We start from the raw sequence: 15,074 nt of genomic DNA, 5'->3' as shown, positions 1-15,074 counted from the left end.
TGGATTGGCTGTGCCTACCCCTCCAATGCTGATGCGGCATGGGAATTCCGTTAAAGGAATTCTGGGGCTTACCATCCCCCTTGTCCAAACCCCTGGAATTGGGTGCGGGCCGTGTAAGACCCCAAGGCGCACGCAGGGAGGAACTGTAGGGTCTGAGTCGCAGCCCCAGTTGCCCTGCCTGTTCCTCCACACTGACTTACGCTGGAATCCGGGAGTCAGTGCTATCCCCAAGGCGGGGGGGATAGCTAGTCATAACCAATGCCTAAGCAACCATTCACAATCTTGTATGATAATAAAGTTGTGGCCAAAATTATGCCAAAAACCTTAAACAAAAATTAAGTGTGATGTGTGAGTTATTTGGGGAAGGGATGTTTTGGGGACCTCAACACGCAATTCAGGAGCTCAGATCTTCACATTCATGTTTCTCATTGATTGCTGTCTGTATCTTCCTTGGGCTCCTTCTGTCTTAAAGCAAAAACCCCTACAGGAAGGGACTCTCATCCCTTGCACCCCTTCAAGTCATTTGCATAGATTTCCATCCCTGACACTTAATAACTCCCCCAATTTTATCCCCGTCATTCTGAAGCTGGGCTGCCTGGTGGTGATAATATCTGGGAGCCAAGAAAGAGTGTCATTCACAACAGCAGCAACATGTTACGGATTTGTTTGATTTGGCTGGTCTCCAGTTTCTTTGAGGGTAACTTTGAAGAGCTGCCTTCTTCTCTCTGAATTTTTAAGGCAAATGTTGCAGATCCACTAACTTGTTTTATGCCTCTCCTTCCAGAATCCAGTGGGCAGATCATCACTCAGACACCGGCTTCTTTACAGGCAAGTCCTGGGGACAGAGTGACAATCCAGTGCAAAGCTGCCTCTTCCGTCGGCCGTTATATGGCCTTATATCAGTTTAAATCAGGTCAGAACCCCAAGCTACTGATTTATTCAGGTTCAGCCCGCTTTGAAGGGACTCCAGATCGCTTCAGTGGCAGCTACAGCGGCAACGACTTCTCCTTCACTATCAACGGTGTCCATGCAGAGGACGAAGGGGTATATTGCTGTGGCCAGCACAACACCACACCTCTCCACAGTGATACACTTCAGTACAAAAACCAGCTCAGTGGCCTAAGACAGCAGGAAGGAATGGAAGTGGGTGTGTTGCAGCAGCACCGCCCTTGCAGCTTGCTGAATAAGAGGGGGCTGGAATGGAGTATGAGAAAGGGGGTGAGGACCAATGGCTCTACAGATCAACCAATAGGAAGACAGCCTGGGCCTGACTGTTCCAGGTGATCACACCTTTTCCTCAGACTCCTCCTCCTATTATTATTATTATTATTATTAACTGAATTTATATATCTCCATATGACATATATATGACATATAATTTTTATATGTCTGAGGCACAAGAAGGTGGTCCATGTTTTTTTATTCTGATTTTGTCATGAAATTATTTGGGAAGGGGAAAAGAAGCAAGCAAAGACATTTTAAAGAGGAAGGGGGGGAGAGAACTTGGTAAATCACCACAAGACCAGTGCTTTTTTTCTAAAATAATGTTTAGGGATGCTCTCATTTTCCTACTCATATTGAAATACTGTCCTTCAATGAGGTCAAACTTAGATTCACAAAATGTTTAGGGGTATGCGTACCCCTGCGTCCCCCCAGAAAAAAGCACTGCGTGACAAGACTGTCCCAGGACAGATTATATTGTTTTCCAACTAATTTATGAAAACTGAGGAAACAAAGCCCATAAACAAGTATACCTGAGTTGATATTGGCCTATCATATTCCCAGCATGCATTGTTGTTTTATACTCAGTATTGGAGCTTCCTGTAATTTCTGTTCAGTCTTACCTCAGACCTTTTCCTTCATGTCAAGCTTTTAGATCACAATATGCATGATGCCATGATTCTAAATTGTAAATATACATTCAGGGCATCCTTGAGTCAAAGCAAGCCAACAGGCACTCTCACATCCAGATTATTTCCTGAACTCCCCCAATATTTCAAATATTTACATCTCATCCTTGTTGCATGGACTTTGCAAAGGAGAGTCATTGGCATGAAGAGCATCTGGCGTGGCAACATGGGATGACACTTGGCTTTAATTCCGTCCATGTCACATAACCAGGATATTTAGCTGCAAGTATTATTACTCCATATTCAAAAAATGATTTTTCATGTGTTTTCTCCTCATGCTGCCTACCAATGTGTTAGAAACCTGAATTGGCAGGACTTTAGAGATTGCCAGCTGACGCCTCAACCATGTCTCATAGAAATCCCCTATGACCACCTGCTCAGATCACAGCGTTTTCGTTGCCACTTCGGCAGGTGACAAAGCAGCTGTCAGTTTCTGAACTGGTATCCAGTCCTCGTCGCACATCATCACAGCTGCGTGTTGCCATGTCTTGACAAGATGGCTTTCTTCCATTTCAACACACACCACCTTTCCTCCAAAGAGTTCAGGCTAGCACACTTAATTCTCACTCTCCCCGTTGTATCTTCACAACAACCTTGTGAGGTTGGCCACTTTAGCTGAGTGGGATTTGAAGCCCACTCTCCCAGCTCCTAGGCTGATATTGTAACTGCTACACTGCACTGTCTCTCCGGACATCAGTTCAGGAACTGACAGCTGCTCTGCCAATCAGCCAAAGTGTCAACTAAAACACTGGACTCTGAATATGTTGTGGGCGAAGACCTACTTACTACAGATGCATTCTCAGTACAGCCAACACCAACACTGGGAAGCTGTCTGAGCAATTCAACCTAGGACAGTTATTTCGCAGAAAAGAGCAGTGATGTTCTCTCACCTATTATGCCACCAAAAGGTCTTTGACAGAACCTTATTTCAAAATTTGTATTCTCAGCGTGCTTCTGCATTGCCTTGGCTGAGGGTTCCTACGGGCTTTTGGGCCATGACAATGCCTGCCATACCTTCCAACATTTCTCCGATCAAAATAGGGACATCCTGTTCCATAGTAGTAGTCGTTGTCGTTGTTGGAATATTTATACCCCGCTATCTGACTGTGTTGCCCCAGCCACCCTGGGCAGTGGCGTAGCGTGGGTTGTCAGCACCCGGGGCAAGGCAAGTAATTTGTGCCCCCTAACCCGTGGATTTGCGCCCCCTAACCCTAAACCCCAGATGTTGCACCCGGTGCGGCCGGCCCCCCCTGCACCCCCCACGCTACGCCACTGACCCTGGGTGACTTCCAACAGTGGAACCTCGGTTTTCGAACGTCTTGGCTGCTGAACGTCTCGGCAGCTGAATGCCGAAAACCTGGAAGTGAATGCTTCCGTTTTCGAATGCGCCTCAGAAGTTGAACGGCTTTCGAGGCAGATTTCTCTATTTTTTCAATTGAATTCTCTGACTGCCCATTGAGCGTCGGTTGTTGAATGTTTCGGAAGTCGAACTGTCTTCTGGAACGGATTATGTTCGACAACCGAGGTTCCACTGTATATAAAAACATAATCAGACATTAAAGATTTAAAACCTTTCCTATATAGTGGTACCTCAGGTTAAGTACTTAATTCATTCCGGAGGTCCGTACTTAACCTGAACCTGTTCTTAACCTGAAGCACCACTTTAGCAAATGGGGCTTCCTGCTGCCGCCGCACCGCCAGAGCACGATTTCTGTTCTCATCCTGAAGCAAAGTTCTTAACCTGAAGCACTATTTCTGGGTTAGTGGAGTCTGTAACCTGAAGTGTATGTAACCCGAGGTACCACTGTACAGGGCTGCCTTCAGGTGTCTTCTAAAGCTTGTATAGTTACTTATGTCCTTGACTCTGGGGATCACATAACTGCCAAAATTCCTCTGATGGAAACAGGGACATACTAAGGAAAAGCGGGACATGCCAGCATCAAATCAGAAACTGGGATGGCTTCTGGAAATCCAGGACTGTCCCTGGAAAGCAAAGGACCCTTGGAGGATCTGAGTTCCCTCACCTTTCTGGTTCCCCAGGCCTTTTCTAGACTTCACAATGGTTCATATTTGCAGAGCACATATGAGAAAGCTAATCTCTTGGCATGCACATAGAACAAAGGTTTCACACCTAGTTGTGTATATTTACAATGCATGCGCTTAATGGAGGGCAACATGAAAGAATGAAGAGAGGCAACAGAGACTAAGCGTGGTTTTGGCATGATCGATCCTACATATGAGTGTAAGTATGCTATAGACAGTGCTAGACAATTCTTAGACCAAAAATTATCCATTAATGAAGATGATTGTCTATGAGGAGGTGAGAACTTCTCTTCATTTCATTAAGTTTGCTTGAAATCTCCCTTGATTTCCTTCTGCTTCATGCCTTGCAACATTCACCACAGACATTTCTTCTGCCCTGAAGCACAATCTCACAGGGCGGGACATTCTTCTACTCATTTGCATACATTTCCATCCTTGACACTTCATAACTCCCCTAGTTTTATCCCCGTCATTCTGGAGGGGTTGTCTGGCGGTGAGAATATCCCGGAGGGAAAGGGAAAGGTTTCACGAACAGCAGCATCATGTTTCAGATTTGTTTGATTTGGCTGGTCTCAAGTTTCTTTGAGGGTAGGTTTTATGGCAGGGGTAGGCAACCTAAAGCCCGTGGGCTGGATGCGGCCCAATCGCCTTCTCAATCTGGCCTGCGGACGGTCAATGAATCAGCGTGTTTTTACATGAGTAGAATGTGTGCTTTTATTTAAAATGCATCTCTGGGTTATTTGTGGGGCATAGGAATTCGTCCCCCCCCCCAAAAAAAACATATATATAGTCCGGTCCACCACATGGTCTGAGGGACAGTGGACCAGCCCGCGGCTGAAAAAGGTTGCTGACCCCTGTTTTAAGGGAAGTGTTGTTCTTCCTGAGTTTCTCGGGGAAATCCTTCACCATCTTCTTTTCTCTCCTCCTAGAATCCAGGGGGCAGATTGTCATTACTCAGACACCAGCTTTCCTACAGGCAAGTCCTGGGGACAGAGTCACCATCTTCTGCAGGGCCTCCTCTTCTGTCAGCAGCAATATGGACTTCTATCAGTTTAAACCAGGGCAGAAACCCAAGGTGCTGATTTATTCAGGTTCAAGCCGTTTTGGAGAGACTCCCGATCGTTTCAGTGGCAGCCACAGCAACACTGGCTTCTCCTTCACGATCAACGGTGTCCATGCTGAGGACGAGGCAGAATACTACTGTTTTCAACGCCAAAAGTTCCCTCTCCACAGTGATACAATTCAGTACAAAAACCAGGTCGGTGGCCTAAGAAGGCAGGAAGGAATGACGGTGGGTGTTCTGCATCAGCGGCATTCATTGGCAGAGCAACTTTTTTGAAGTCAGAAGGTGTGGCGATCACACAGGGTCCCCGGACATTTAATGGTCTATTGATCCCAGTGCCACCACTGTGCTTGCTTCCCTGCTGCCACCAACCAGTAAAAGGTAAGGTAAAGGGACCCCTGACCATTAGGTCCAGTCGTGGCCAACTCTGGGTTGTGGTGCTCATCTCACTTTATTGGCTGAGGGAGCTGGCGTACAGCTTCCGGGTCACGTGGCCAGCTTGACTACGCCGCTTCTGGCGAACCAGAGCAGCGCACGGAAACACCATTTACCTTCCCGCCGGAGCGGTACCTATTTATCTACTTGCACTTTGACATGCTTTCGAACTGCTAGGTTGGCAGGAGCAGGGACCAAGCAACGGGAGCTCACCCCGTCGCGGGGATTCGAACCGCCGACCTTCCGATCCTCAAATCCTAGGCTCTGTGGTTTAACCCACAGCGCCACCCGTGTCCCAGTTACTCTCTGGTAAAACACTGAATCCAGTCAGTTGTTAAAAGTGAACCAAAAAACCAAGTTTATTTTACAAACATTAACAAGTTTATGGTTTCTCAGATAATATTCCTGTTAGTATCTTAACTTTAGTTTCTTTACCGGCCTATACCTTCCTTATACCTTCTGACTGATTATCTCAGTGGTTTGACTGACTCCTCTTAACAAATTCTCTTACTCTCTCACACCAGACTAGCCCAACCCACAAACTTATCTTCTCTGTCTCTTCTGACTCCAGACTGTCTTCTCAACAACTCTAACTCCCTAAAAACCTCTGTGCTTAAAACTTTTACACAGTTAACTCTGCCCCCCGGGTTCCCGTTGCTTAGTAATTTTACAATTAGTTAACCCTTTCCCTATGAAGCCAGTATGATGCTACACACAGAGGAGGGCAAACGCCACGGAAGGTTCCAGTTTAAATCCCTGATATTTCCAGCTACAGCACAAGGATGTGATCCCTGATCTAAAATCCTGGAGAGTCCTTTCAGGCTTGGAGTACATGGACGGGTGTGTGTGTGTGTGTGTGTGTGTGTGTGTGTGTGTTAAAAACCTCACCTCCCGGATCCAGTTCCTCACTCCTAACCTAGTTTGAAGAACATTTCTGGAGCACTCAAAAGCTTGCATGTTATGTGTTGACATTTGGGGCTGCCTAATTGCCCCGATTCATATTCAGAAAGCTATTTTTCATCTACTGTCTATATTGTTATGCTGCCTGCTAACATGATTTTTTTTTTAAAAAAAACTGTACTAATGTTACTGCTGAGCTTTCCAGCTGACATTTCAAGCATGTCCCACAGAAATCCCCTGTGGCCAGTTGTTCAGATTTCAGCATGTTCGCTGCCACTTTGACAGGTGGCAAAGCATGCGTCAGTTTCTGAACTGATGCCCAGTCATTGCCACGGGCCAGGAGGGGGCATACTTTAGATTTGGTTCGCATTTAAAGGTGAACCTACCAGATTAGCACTTTCCCAAACTACATGAGAACCGAAACACAAGTATGCTTAAGAATCTGCACTTACCTGAATTTTCCATAAATTTTCCCCACCAAACCACATATACAAAAAAAATCAATATACTAGTGAGAATAACATAAAAAAGCACATTCTGCTTCGGGGAAATTGCCAGAAAAATGATGTACATTAGCTGAAACTCTCTAACGGCTTTACCACACTGGCTCTCAGAATATCAGTTCAGCAACTGACATCTGTTTTGCCAATCTCACCTCAATGCCACAAACTGAATAGTACCCAGTTACACTTGGAGTATGCAGTCGTACCCTGGTTGCCAAACGCCTTGGAACTCATACAGTTTGGCTCCCAATCGAAAACCGGAAGTGACTGTTACAGTTTTCCAACGATTTATGGAAGCCGAACGTCTGGTGTGGCTTCCGATTGGCTGCAGGAGTCCACTGCAGCCAATCAGACACCGTGCTTGGGTTTCCAAACATTTTGGAAGTCGAATGGACTCCTGGAACGGATCCCGTTCGACTTCCAAGGTACGACTGTACTAGAAGACGGTACTAGAAGACTGTATTGCCAGTTGACACCTCAACCACGTCCCTTAGAAATCCCCTGTGGCCGGCTACTCAGACTGCAGGTTTTCATTGATACTTGGGCAGGTGTCAAAGCAGCTGTCAGTTTCTGAGGTGATATCCAGTCCTTGTCACAGGTTACCATAGCTACCTGTTGCCATGTCTTGACAACACTTGCGTAGTTCCAACAGTCGCTCCAACCTACCATAGGTTCAATTCCATCTTGAAGAACTATCCAAGATGGATTTCTTCCATTCTAACGCCCACACACCACATTTCCTCCAAAGAGACGAGGCTAGCATGCTTAATTCTCCATCTCCCCATTATATCTTCACAACAACCTTGTGAGGTTGGCCAGGGTGAGAGAGTGTGATTAACCCAAACACCTTAGCTGAGTGGAATTTGAACCCTGGTCCCCCAACACCCTAGGCTGATACTGTCACTGCTTCAGGCACAAAACTGGAGCTGGCCTGAAAATATATCAAGGCAATATATTATTTCTGGAAATATGAATAATTTTTGTAATTCAGCAGGTCAGATCTCACTTGTCTTGTATATCAGAAAGTGAGGTCTTCTCATTTACTGCCATCTGTGGGTCGGCAGTGGGGCAGTGTGCCTTTGGGGGTGAAGTCAAACTGTTGGAAGTTTGCAATGCCTCATGTTGCCCCCTGCTTTATGAGCTGGAACCTCGACCACAGACATTTCTTGTTCCCCACAGGAAGGGACTCTCATCCCTTGCACCCCTTCAAGTCATTTGCATAGATTTCCATCCCTGACACTTAATAACTCCCCCAATTTTATCCCCGTCATTCTGAAGCTGGGCTGCCTGGTGGTGATAATATCTGGGAGCCAAGAAAGAGTGTCATTCACAGCAACAGCAACATGTTCCGGATTTGTTTGATTTGGCTGGTCTCCGGTTTCTTTGAGGGTAACTTTGAAGAGTTGCGTTCTTCTCTCTGAATTTTTAAGGCAAATGTTGCAGATCTGCTAACTTGTTTTATGCCTCTCCTTCCAGAATCCAGTGGGCAGATCATCACTCAGACACCGGCTTCTTTACAGGCAAGTCCTGGGGACAGAGTGACAATCCAGTGCAAAGCTGCCTCTTCAGTCGGCCGCTATATGGCCTTATATCAGTTTAAATCAGGTCAGAACCCCAAGCTACTGATTCATTCGGGTTCAACCCGCTTTGAAGGGACCCCTGATCGCTTCAGTGGCAGCTACAGCGGCAACGACTTCTCCTTCACTATCAACGGTGTCCATGCCGAGGACGATGGGGTATATTGCTGTGGCCAATACAACAGCTATCCTCTCCACAGTGATACACTTCAGTACAAAAACCAGCTCAGTGGCCTAAGACAGCAGGAAGAAATGGCAGTGGGTGTTCTGCAGCAACAGCAGCAGCATTCTGCGATAGAGCATCTTTTTCCAGGTCAGATTATTCCAGGTTACGTACCTTGCACTATCAGCAACAGCAAAAGCAAGGAACCCCTGGCAAATACCCTGTTGAGCCCTGTCAGACTTGGATTACATGGACTGAGAATGATATGGATCTCACTCATTGAATCCAGTACCTCTCTCCTAACCTTGTCCGAAGAAGACTTCTGGAGCACTCAAAAGCTTCCATGTTATGTGTTGCATGTTATGTGTTGATATTCGGGGTTGCATACTTGCCCCGATTCATATTGGGCATCAGTTTCTGAACTGAGACTCAGTTTTTGTCACAGGCTGGGATGGGCGATAAATTAGATTCAGTTCATATTTAAAGGCGAATTTACCAGATTTGCACTTTCCTGAACTATGTGAAAACAGCGACACAACCAGAAATTCACGCTGAATTTTTCCCATGCACTTCTCTCACCAAACCAAAGCATATATTAGGGGAAAGTGAGACTAAAAATAACATAAAAGTGAAAACAACATGCAAAAATTCATTTTGTTCAGGAAAAATTGCTAGGAAAAGTGTGTACATTAGTCAAAACTGTCTGCAAAAATATATTAATTAATCTAAGAAGAAGAAGAAGAAGAAGAAGAAGAAGAAGAAGAAGAAGAAGAAGAAGAAGAAGAAGAAGAAGAAGAAGAAGAGGAAGAGTGGTTTGGACTTGATATCCCGCTTTATCACTACCCAAAGGATTCTCAAAGCGGCTAACATTCTCCTTTCCCTTCTTCCCCCACAAGAAACACTCTATGAGGTGAGTGGGGCTAAGAGACTTCAGAGAAGTGTGACTAGCCCAGCAGCTGCATGTGGGGGAGCGGGGAGGCGAACCCAGTTCACCAGATTAAGAGACTACCGCTCTTAACCACTACACCACACACAAACATCTGCACTTGTCTTGCTTGTAAATGGGTCTTGACTCAAGGAAAGGAAGGGTGTTTGGTTGGGTTGGGTTTTTGTTTTTGTTGTTGTTTGCATGGATCAAGGCCTCAGGACTGTGAAAAGACCCAGCCCCTCTGAAATACCAGGACAGGACAATAACACAAGCGGAGACCACCAGGCACCCTTTCCTAGAAGTGTGAGGTCTGAAGAAGCAGAAGTAATAAAGTGTTTCGCAATGCAAATAATATGCTGGAGACGAGCTCATTTGCTTTGCTCCACCCATATTCCATTCCTATCAGCTCTGGGCAGTGATAATAAATCCTTGGGTGCCATTCTGGGGCTTCATTGGCAAGGACCTTGAAGGCTAGGCAGTGAACACCATGCGGGTTTTAATGCTTTTCCCCATAAGTCTCTTTTTCTGGATCCAAGGTAAGAGGAACAGTTGAAACGGATTTGATTATTTTTAATGAATCTGGTATTTGATATTTGTCAAAGATTTATTGTTGGTCTTGATTTCTCTGAAAGACTATTCCAGTGCTAACTGTTATCATGTGAGGAGTCATATAGATTTTTCTCCCTATATCTAGATGCCAGAGGGGACGTTGTGGTGCTGACTCAGTCTCCAGAATCACTCTCCTTATCCATTGGAGATACGGTTACAATTAAATGTCAGACCGTTCTCAACATCGATGATGATATCAACTGGTACCAGCAGAAACCAGGACAACCTCCGAAACTCCTCATCGCCGAAGAGCATAAACGCCAAAGTGGGGTTCCGGATCGGTTTAGCAGCAGTGGCTACGATACAGATTTCACCTTCACCATTAGTAACTTTGAAGCTAATGATGCTGGAGATTATTACTGCCAGCAAAGCGACCGCTTTCCTCTCCACAGTGATTCAAAGCAATACATAAACCCTTCCTCAGAAGCTTGCATCTGATATATCGACCACTTGTTAGACAGGGGGCAGGTATGCTCTTCTTAGCTCTGTCGCGTGTGAATAAACCACAAAACTCTCTGAACAGTAACTTCTCCAGATGTCCTGGCAGCCAATGAGGCATAAATCCCTTGAACAGCCTCGCCCGCCCCCCGTTCTACCTTAAAACATTTCACAGGGCACTTGTGAACTTTTGAGAAGAGCACTGTTCTCACACCAAGGATCGCTGCCTGAGAGCATGCACACATGAAGCAATGTACCCTGGTTAATACATTGGCAGGGTTTTAAGATTACTGGTAATTTTATTATTATTCCAATGGTTAAAACTTTACAATGGACATGTAGTACATTGATACACAATGGAACCAAAGAAGTCAATCTGTTTAGTCTTGTTTTTGTTTTTATTGCTGTTTGTTTTATTCTTATTATTGTTGGGAAATTAATAAAATGTTATGAAAGAAAGAGAGAGAGAGAGCATGCACACATGAGCATATGCATTTTTATTTTCATTTTTAAAAAGTTAATTGTCCAGCTCAGTTTCAAGCATGTGTTGCACTCACCCCAATCTCTAGGCAGGGAGAGACTCCAGGAGTGTCAGCGCTAACTTCCGGGTTTGGTTTCCTTGGAATGAAGGTCAAACAGGAATGCTGTGCTGTTATGACATTGATACATACCATCTCAATATCCATGAGAGGTGTGAGATGCCAGAGGTCTCAGGCGTGCGTTACCCAGGATGTGTGTTATCTTTTGGACACATGAGGCACAGCAGAGACTGTGGTGTCTTTATCATATATGGTTTATTTACACTCGAGCCTTGAAGGAAGAGAATTCCAGCATTAGATGCCAAGAAGGTCATTTGCTCTCTCATAAGCACAGCAGGCTTGGGTCTGCAAGCAGAGAAATGACCGCTCCCCGCATTAAACGGGGGGCGCCCTTTGCGTGGACGCGCGCAGCCCCTGGACCCGGTGGGGCTCCATCAGCACAGGCTTGGCTTCGCCTTCCCTCAGATGGGATACCTGGAGGTCTCCGTCTACCTCAGTCAGTTGTCCAATCCCGCCTGGGGGAAGCGTTGCCAAGGAGACCAGGCCAAGTAGAATTACCTGCCCACACAATAGAGGGAGGATCTTACCTGGGAATCCTCAGTTGGCTCCAGAGCTTCTCCCACCCTACCCACCCTCAGTTAAGTCTTATTTTGCAGGTTAACCTTTTCTTCACAGGTATGTGGGCGTTGCTACGTCAAGGTCGCTGTTGAAGGGCCGGAAAGGAATTCCCCTGCATTGGCAGGTTTTGCCTTTCCCGTAGCAAAACGTCACAACTTTGGCGGTATCAGGCCTTGGGTGGAATCCTTTAGGCTATCTTCCTGAATGGGGGGAGGGTGTGTGCAGCGGTGACCCACGCCCCCTTCCTCTTTGCAGTGGCAATACCAGGGTTCCCCGTTAAAGGGGTTTCTGAGGGGAGGCTTTGACCTTACGCTGAGAGGTCGTCATTGCTCTCCCCTGCGACGGCGGTGTAACAGGGGCAGCTATCTCTGCTTGAACATATGTTCTCCAGAGCTGGACTATCCCCCCCCCCCCACTGGATAACTCTGATGTTCCCTAGATCCCCGGGGAGGGATAACGCCCAGTGCCTGAGCCAAGGTCTACCCACATCTGAAATATAATAAAGTTGTGGCCAATTTAATCCCATAGCACGTTGTCTTGAGTCGTTATTTCACATGGGGTTTGGGGGACTCCGCCTGTCCACGCAATGAGTCTCTGTGTCTTTGTCCCAGCCAGCCCAAATAGTGTTTTCTTCCTCCACCTTCTCCTTGCTAACACTGTAAAAACTAACTCTTCCCAGCCTACGTCGTCCAAAACTGAAATCCCAAACCCTTCTTGGCCCTGCCCACTAACACACAGCTGGAGGAGGAGGCCTCACCCCTCCTTGCCTGTCAGTCTTCACCCTCTTGATAGCTTTTTTGATGGATGTTCCTTCAATAGCCTTTGTTCCTCCAATGACCCACACTCAGCTAGCTCTGACAAGCTGGCCTGATTCATTAGCATAAGATGGATCCAGGGGTTTCTATGCTTGGCACAGTTTAGGCAAACCTTAATTCATTCTAACTTTGGCTAAATCCAAGAATGATAGGTGACTTGCGCCCACAAACTCTCACCCAAACCTATCACAGTACATGGTTTTACAGAGAACCTTGTTATGTACTGAAGTTCTCACCCTGGACCAGCAGGGGGATACTGTAGATAGTTCAGGTCCACATATACAAATAAGGGATCGAAAGTGATGTTCAGTGATTGGATAGTTACAGAAAGTTGTTACAGTTACGTTCTACTGGAGCTCTATATAAGCAGGCTGGCTAAACCCTTCAGTTCAGTTCAGTTCTGACCTGTGAATAAACAAGAGCTGTTTGGAGAATCGCTGTGTCGTCTGATATGTTCACCCACAACTTAACAAACCTCATTTCTAGGATGAAGTGGCCTCCAGGCAGGTGATGGGGAGGCCAAGCCTATTTCCTCCTTATGGAAGCACCATTGGCGATTCTCTCTACACATCCACACTCAACCGACTCTTTAGATATGTAAATAAGGTGTCTAACAGACTCCCCATTGACAAAACAAAGAAACTGTATAAGCTCGGAGTGTTGTAAGCCAAAAATGGCTTATTTCCTGAGTTTATGCCAATAAAAACCCAGAAACTTGAGGAGTTAGGAGTCCAACGTTTATTGTAACGCAATAGGTTACAGTTGAATTGTTTCGCAAAACTGCAACCTCGCCTGATGGTTATGGCAGTGGTATTTACTGTATAAAATTTCAAACAAAGGGTTTCAATTTTCGCCAATCTTGTACATCATTACCTCAAAGTTGATGAGCAAAATAAAATACATTTTACAGCTATTTCCCCCACGCCAAAACCATCGATTCCAATATGGATAGCCATACACCTGGATTTCCCCAGACATTTCAGCTATTTCCACCTGGATGCTATTTCTGATAGCTGAATCCTGGGTATGTCCAGGAAATTCCAGACATATGGCAAACCTGCCAGAAAATTATCAAGTTTGGAGGCTTTTCCTATTCAAGTAGAGTCCACACTAAGGGCTTAGATATATAATATATTTTTGAATAATGTTTTTTGGATTTTGTTGTACCCGTAGCACACGAGAACAGTAGAATATAACCCCCCTACACAAAGGTACCATAATATGAAAAACTTAGGATGAATGTCTCTTTTTCTTCTACTTTTTCACTCTGCCCCCTCTATTTTTACATACATGTTTATGAGATCAGGATGAAATGCAGGTGATTGAGGCTGAAAATGACATTTCAAGGGAGGAAAAATGTATATTGTCATGGAGGAAGGAGTAGTGATCAATTTTATGATTGCCATATTAATGAAGTTTGCCAGTGATTTCTGAATTGTTTTATTATTGTTATCGGCATATGAAATAAACAACACCTTATGGCAAAGAAAGCGTCCAGTTTTTCCTTTCCTTTTAGGGCAGTGATAAGATATATAAGATGCTGTTATATTATGAAACACACCCTGTGGATAATTTAAAATAATTGTGGGAGCATGAACATGGAGATTGAAGACTCTTCCTCATCATCTGTGGGGGACAAACCACCATTTTGTTCTCTCCCAGCAAAAAACAAGGAAATTTAAATTGATTCATAAATGATTCATATTTGGATCATAAATAAACTTGGATTGCCTCTTTATTTATAATTTAAAAGGTCAGAAAACAGGAAATTATTTATGCAGAAACAGGAGCTGAAAACAATCTCTAAGTAATATTTACTTTCTGGAATGACTGAACTATTTGTTAATTTGAGAGAGCAAATCTTTGCATTAATTGGCTGCTTGGGTTCCTCCTGCTCCATGAGCTGGAACTTCCACCACAGGTGGCATTTCTGCCTTGAAACACAATCCTCACAAGAAGTGACAGTCACCCCTTGCAACCCCACTATTCATTTGCATATATTTCCATCCCTGGCACTTGATAACTCTCCCAGTTTTACCCCTGTCATTCTGAAGCCGGGCTGCCTGGTGGCAATATTATCTGAGAGACCAGAGAAAAAGTTTTATAAAAGGCATCATCATGTTACAGATTTGTTTCATGTGGCTCATCTTGAGTTTCTTTGAGGGTAAGTCATAAGCGGTGTGTGGTTCTGTCTGAGTTTCTCAGGCCAATGTTGTGGATTTTACAGTGCGCTTTTCGTTCCTCTCCTTTCAGGATCCAGGGGACAGATTGCCATCACTCAAACACCAGCTTCCATACAGGCAAGTCTTGGGGACAGAGTCACCATCGAGTGCCAAGCTTCCTCTTCCATGAGTGATGATATGGCCTTATATCAGTTTAAACCAGGACAGAAACCCAAGCTTCTTATTCATGATACTACGAGCCGTTTTGATGGGACCCCAAATCGCTTCAGTGGTACCTACAGTAACACTGACTTCTCCTTCACCATCAGCGACGTCCGTGAAGAGGACCAAGCAGACTATTTCTGTGGCCA

The 15,074-nt window shown here is 45.2% G+C and overlaps 1 protein-coding gene across 4 annotated transcripts in view; it reads left to right on the top strand.

Moving 5' to 3' along the window:
* The first annotated feature begins 4,432 nt into the window (after positions 1-4,432).
* Positions 4,433-15,074, top strand: part of CD8B (CD8 subunit beta) — a 30,271-nt gene continuing 19,629 nt past the window's right edge. For 2 of the 4 annotated variants that reach the window (XM_081884440.1, XM_081884438.1), the window contains exons 1-2: positions 9,944-10,058; positions 10,217-10,518. In XM_081884440.1, the coding sequence (XP_081740566.1) occupies positions 10,010-10,058; positions 10,217-10,518 (351 nt within the window). In that variant the 5' untranslated portion in view covers positions 9,944-10,009. Of the gene's footprint in view, positions 4,542-4,882; positions 5,186-9,943; positions 10,059-10,216; positions 10,519-15,074 lie in introns of those variants that run through there. The other 2 variants (XM_081884443.1, XM_081884439.1) reach the window with 2 other exon arrangements.

The sequence above is a fragment of the Podarcis melisellensis genome, assembly GCF_964234715.1.
Source record: "Podarcis melisellensis genome assembly, chromosome: 13".
In the NCBI taxonomy this organism is placed as follows: Eukaryota; Metazoa; Chordata; class Lepidosauria; order Squamata; family Lacertidae; genus Podarcis; species Podarcis melisellensis.
The sequence above is the reverse complement of the archived record's forward strand: the minus strand, read 5'-3'. Positions and strand labels throughout refer to the sequence as shown.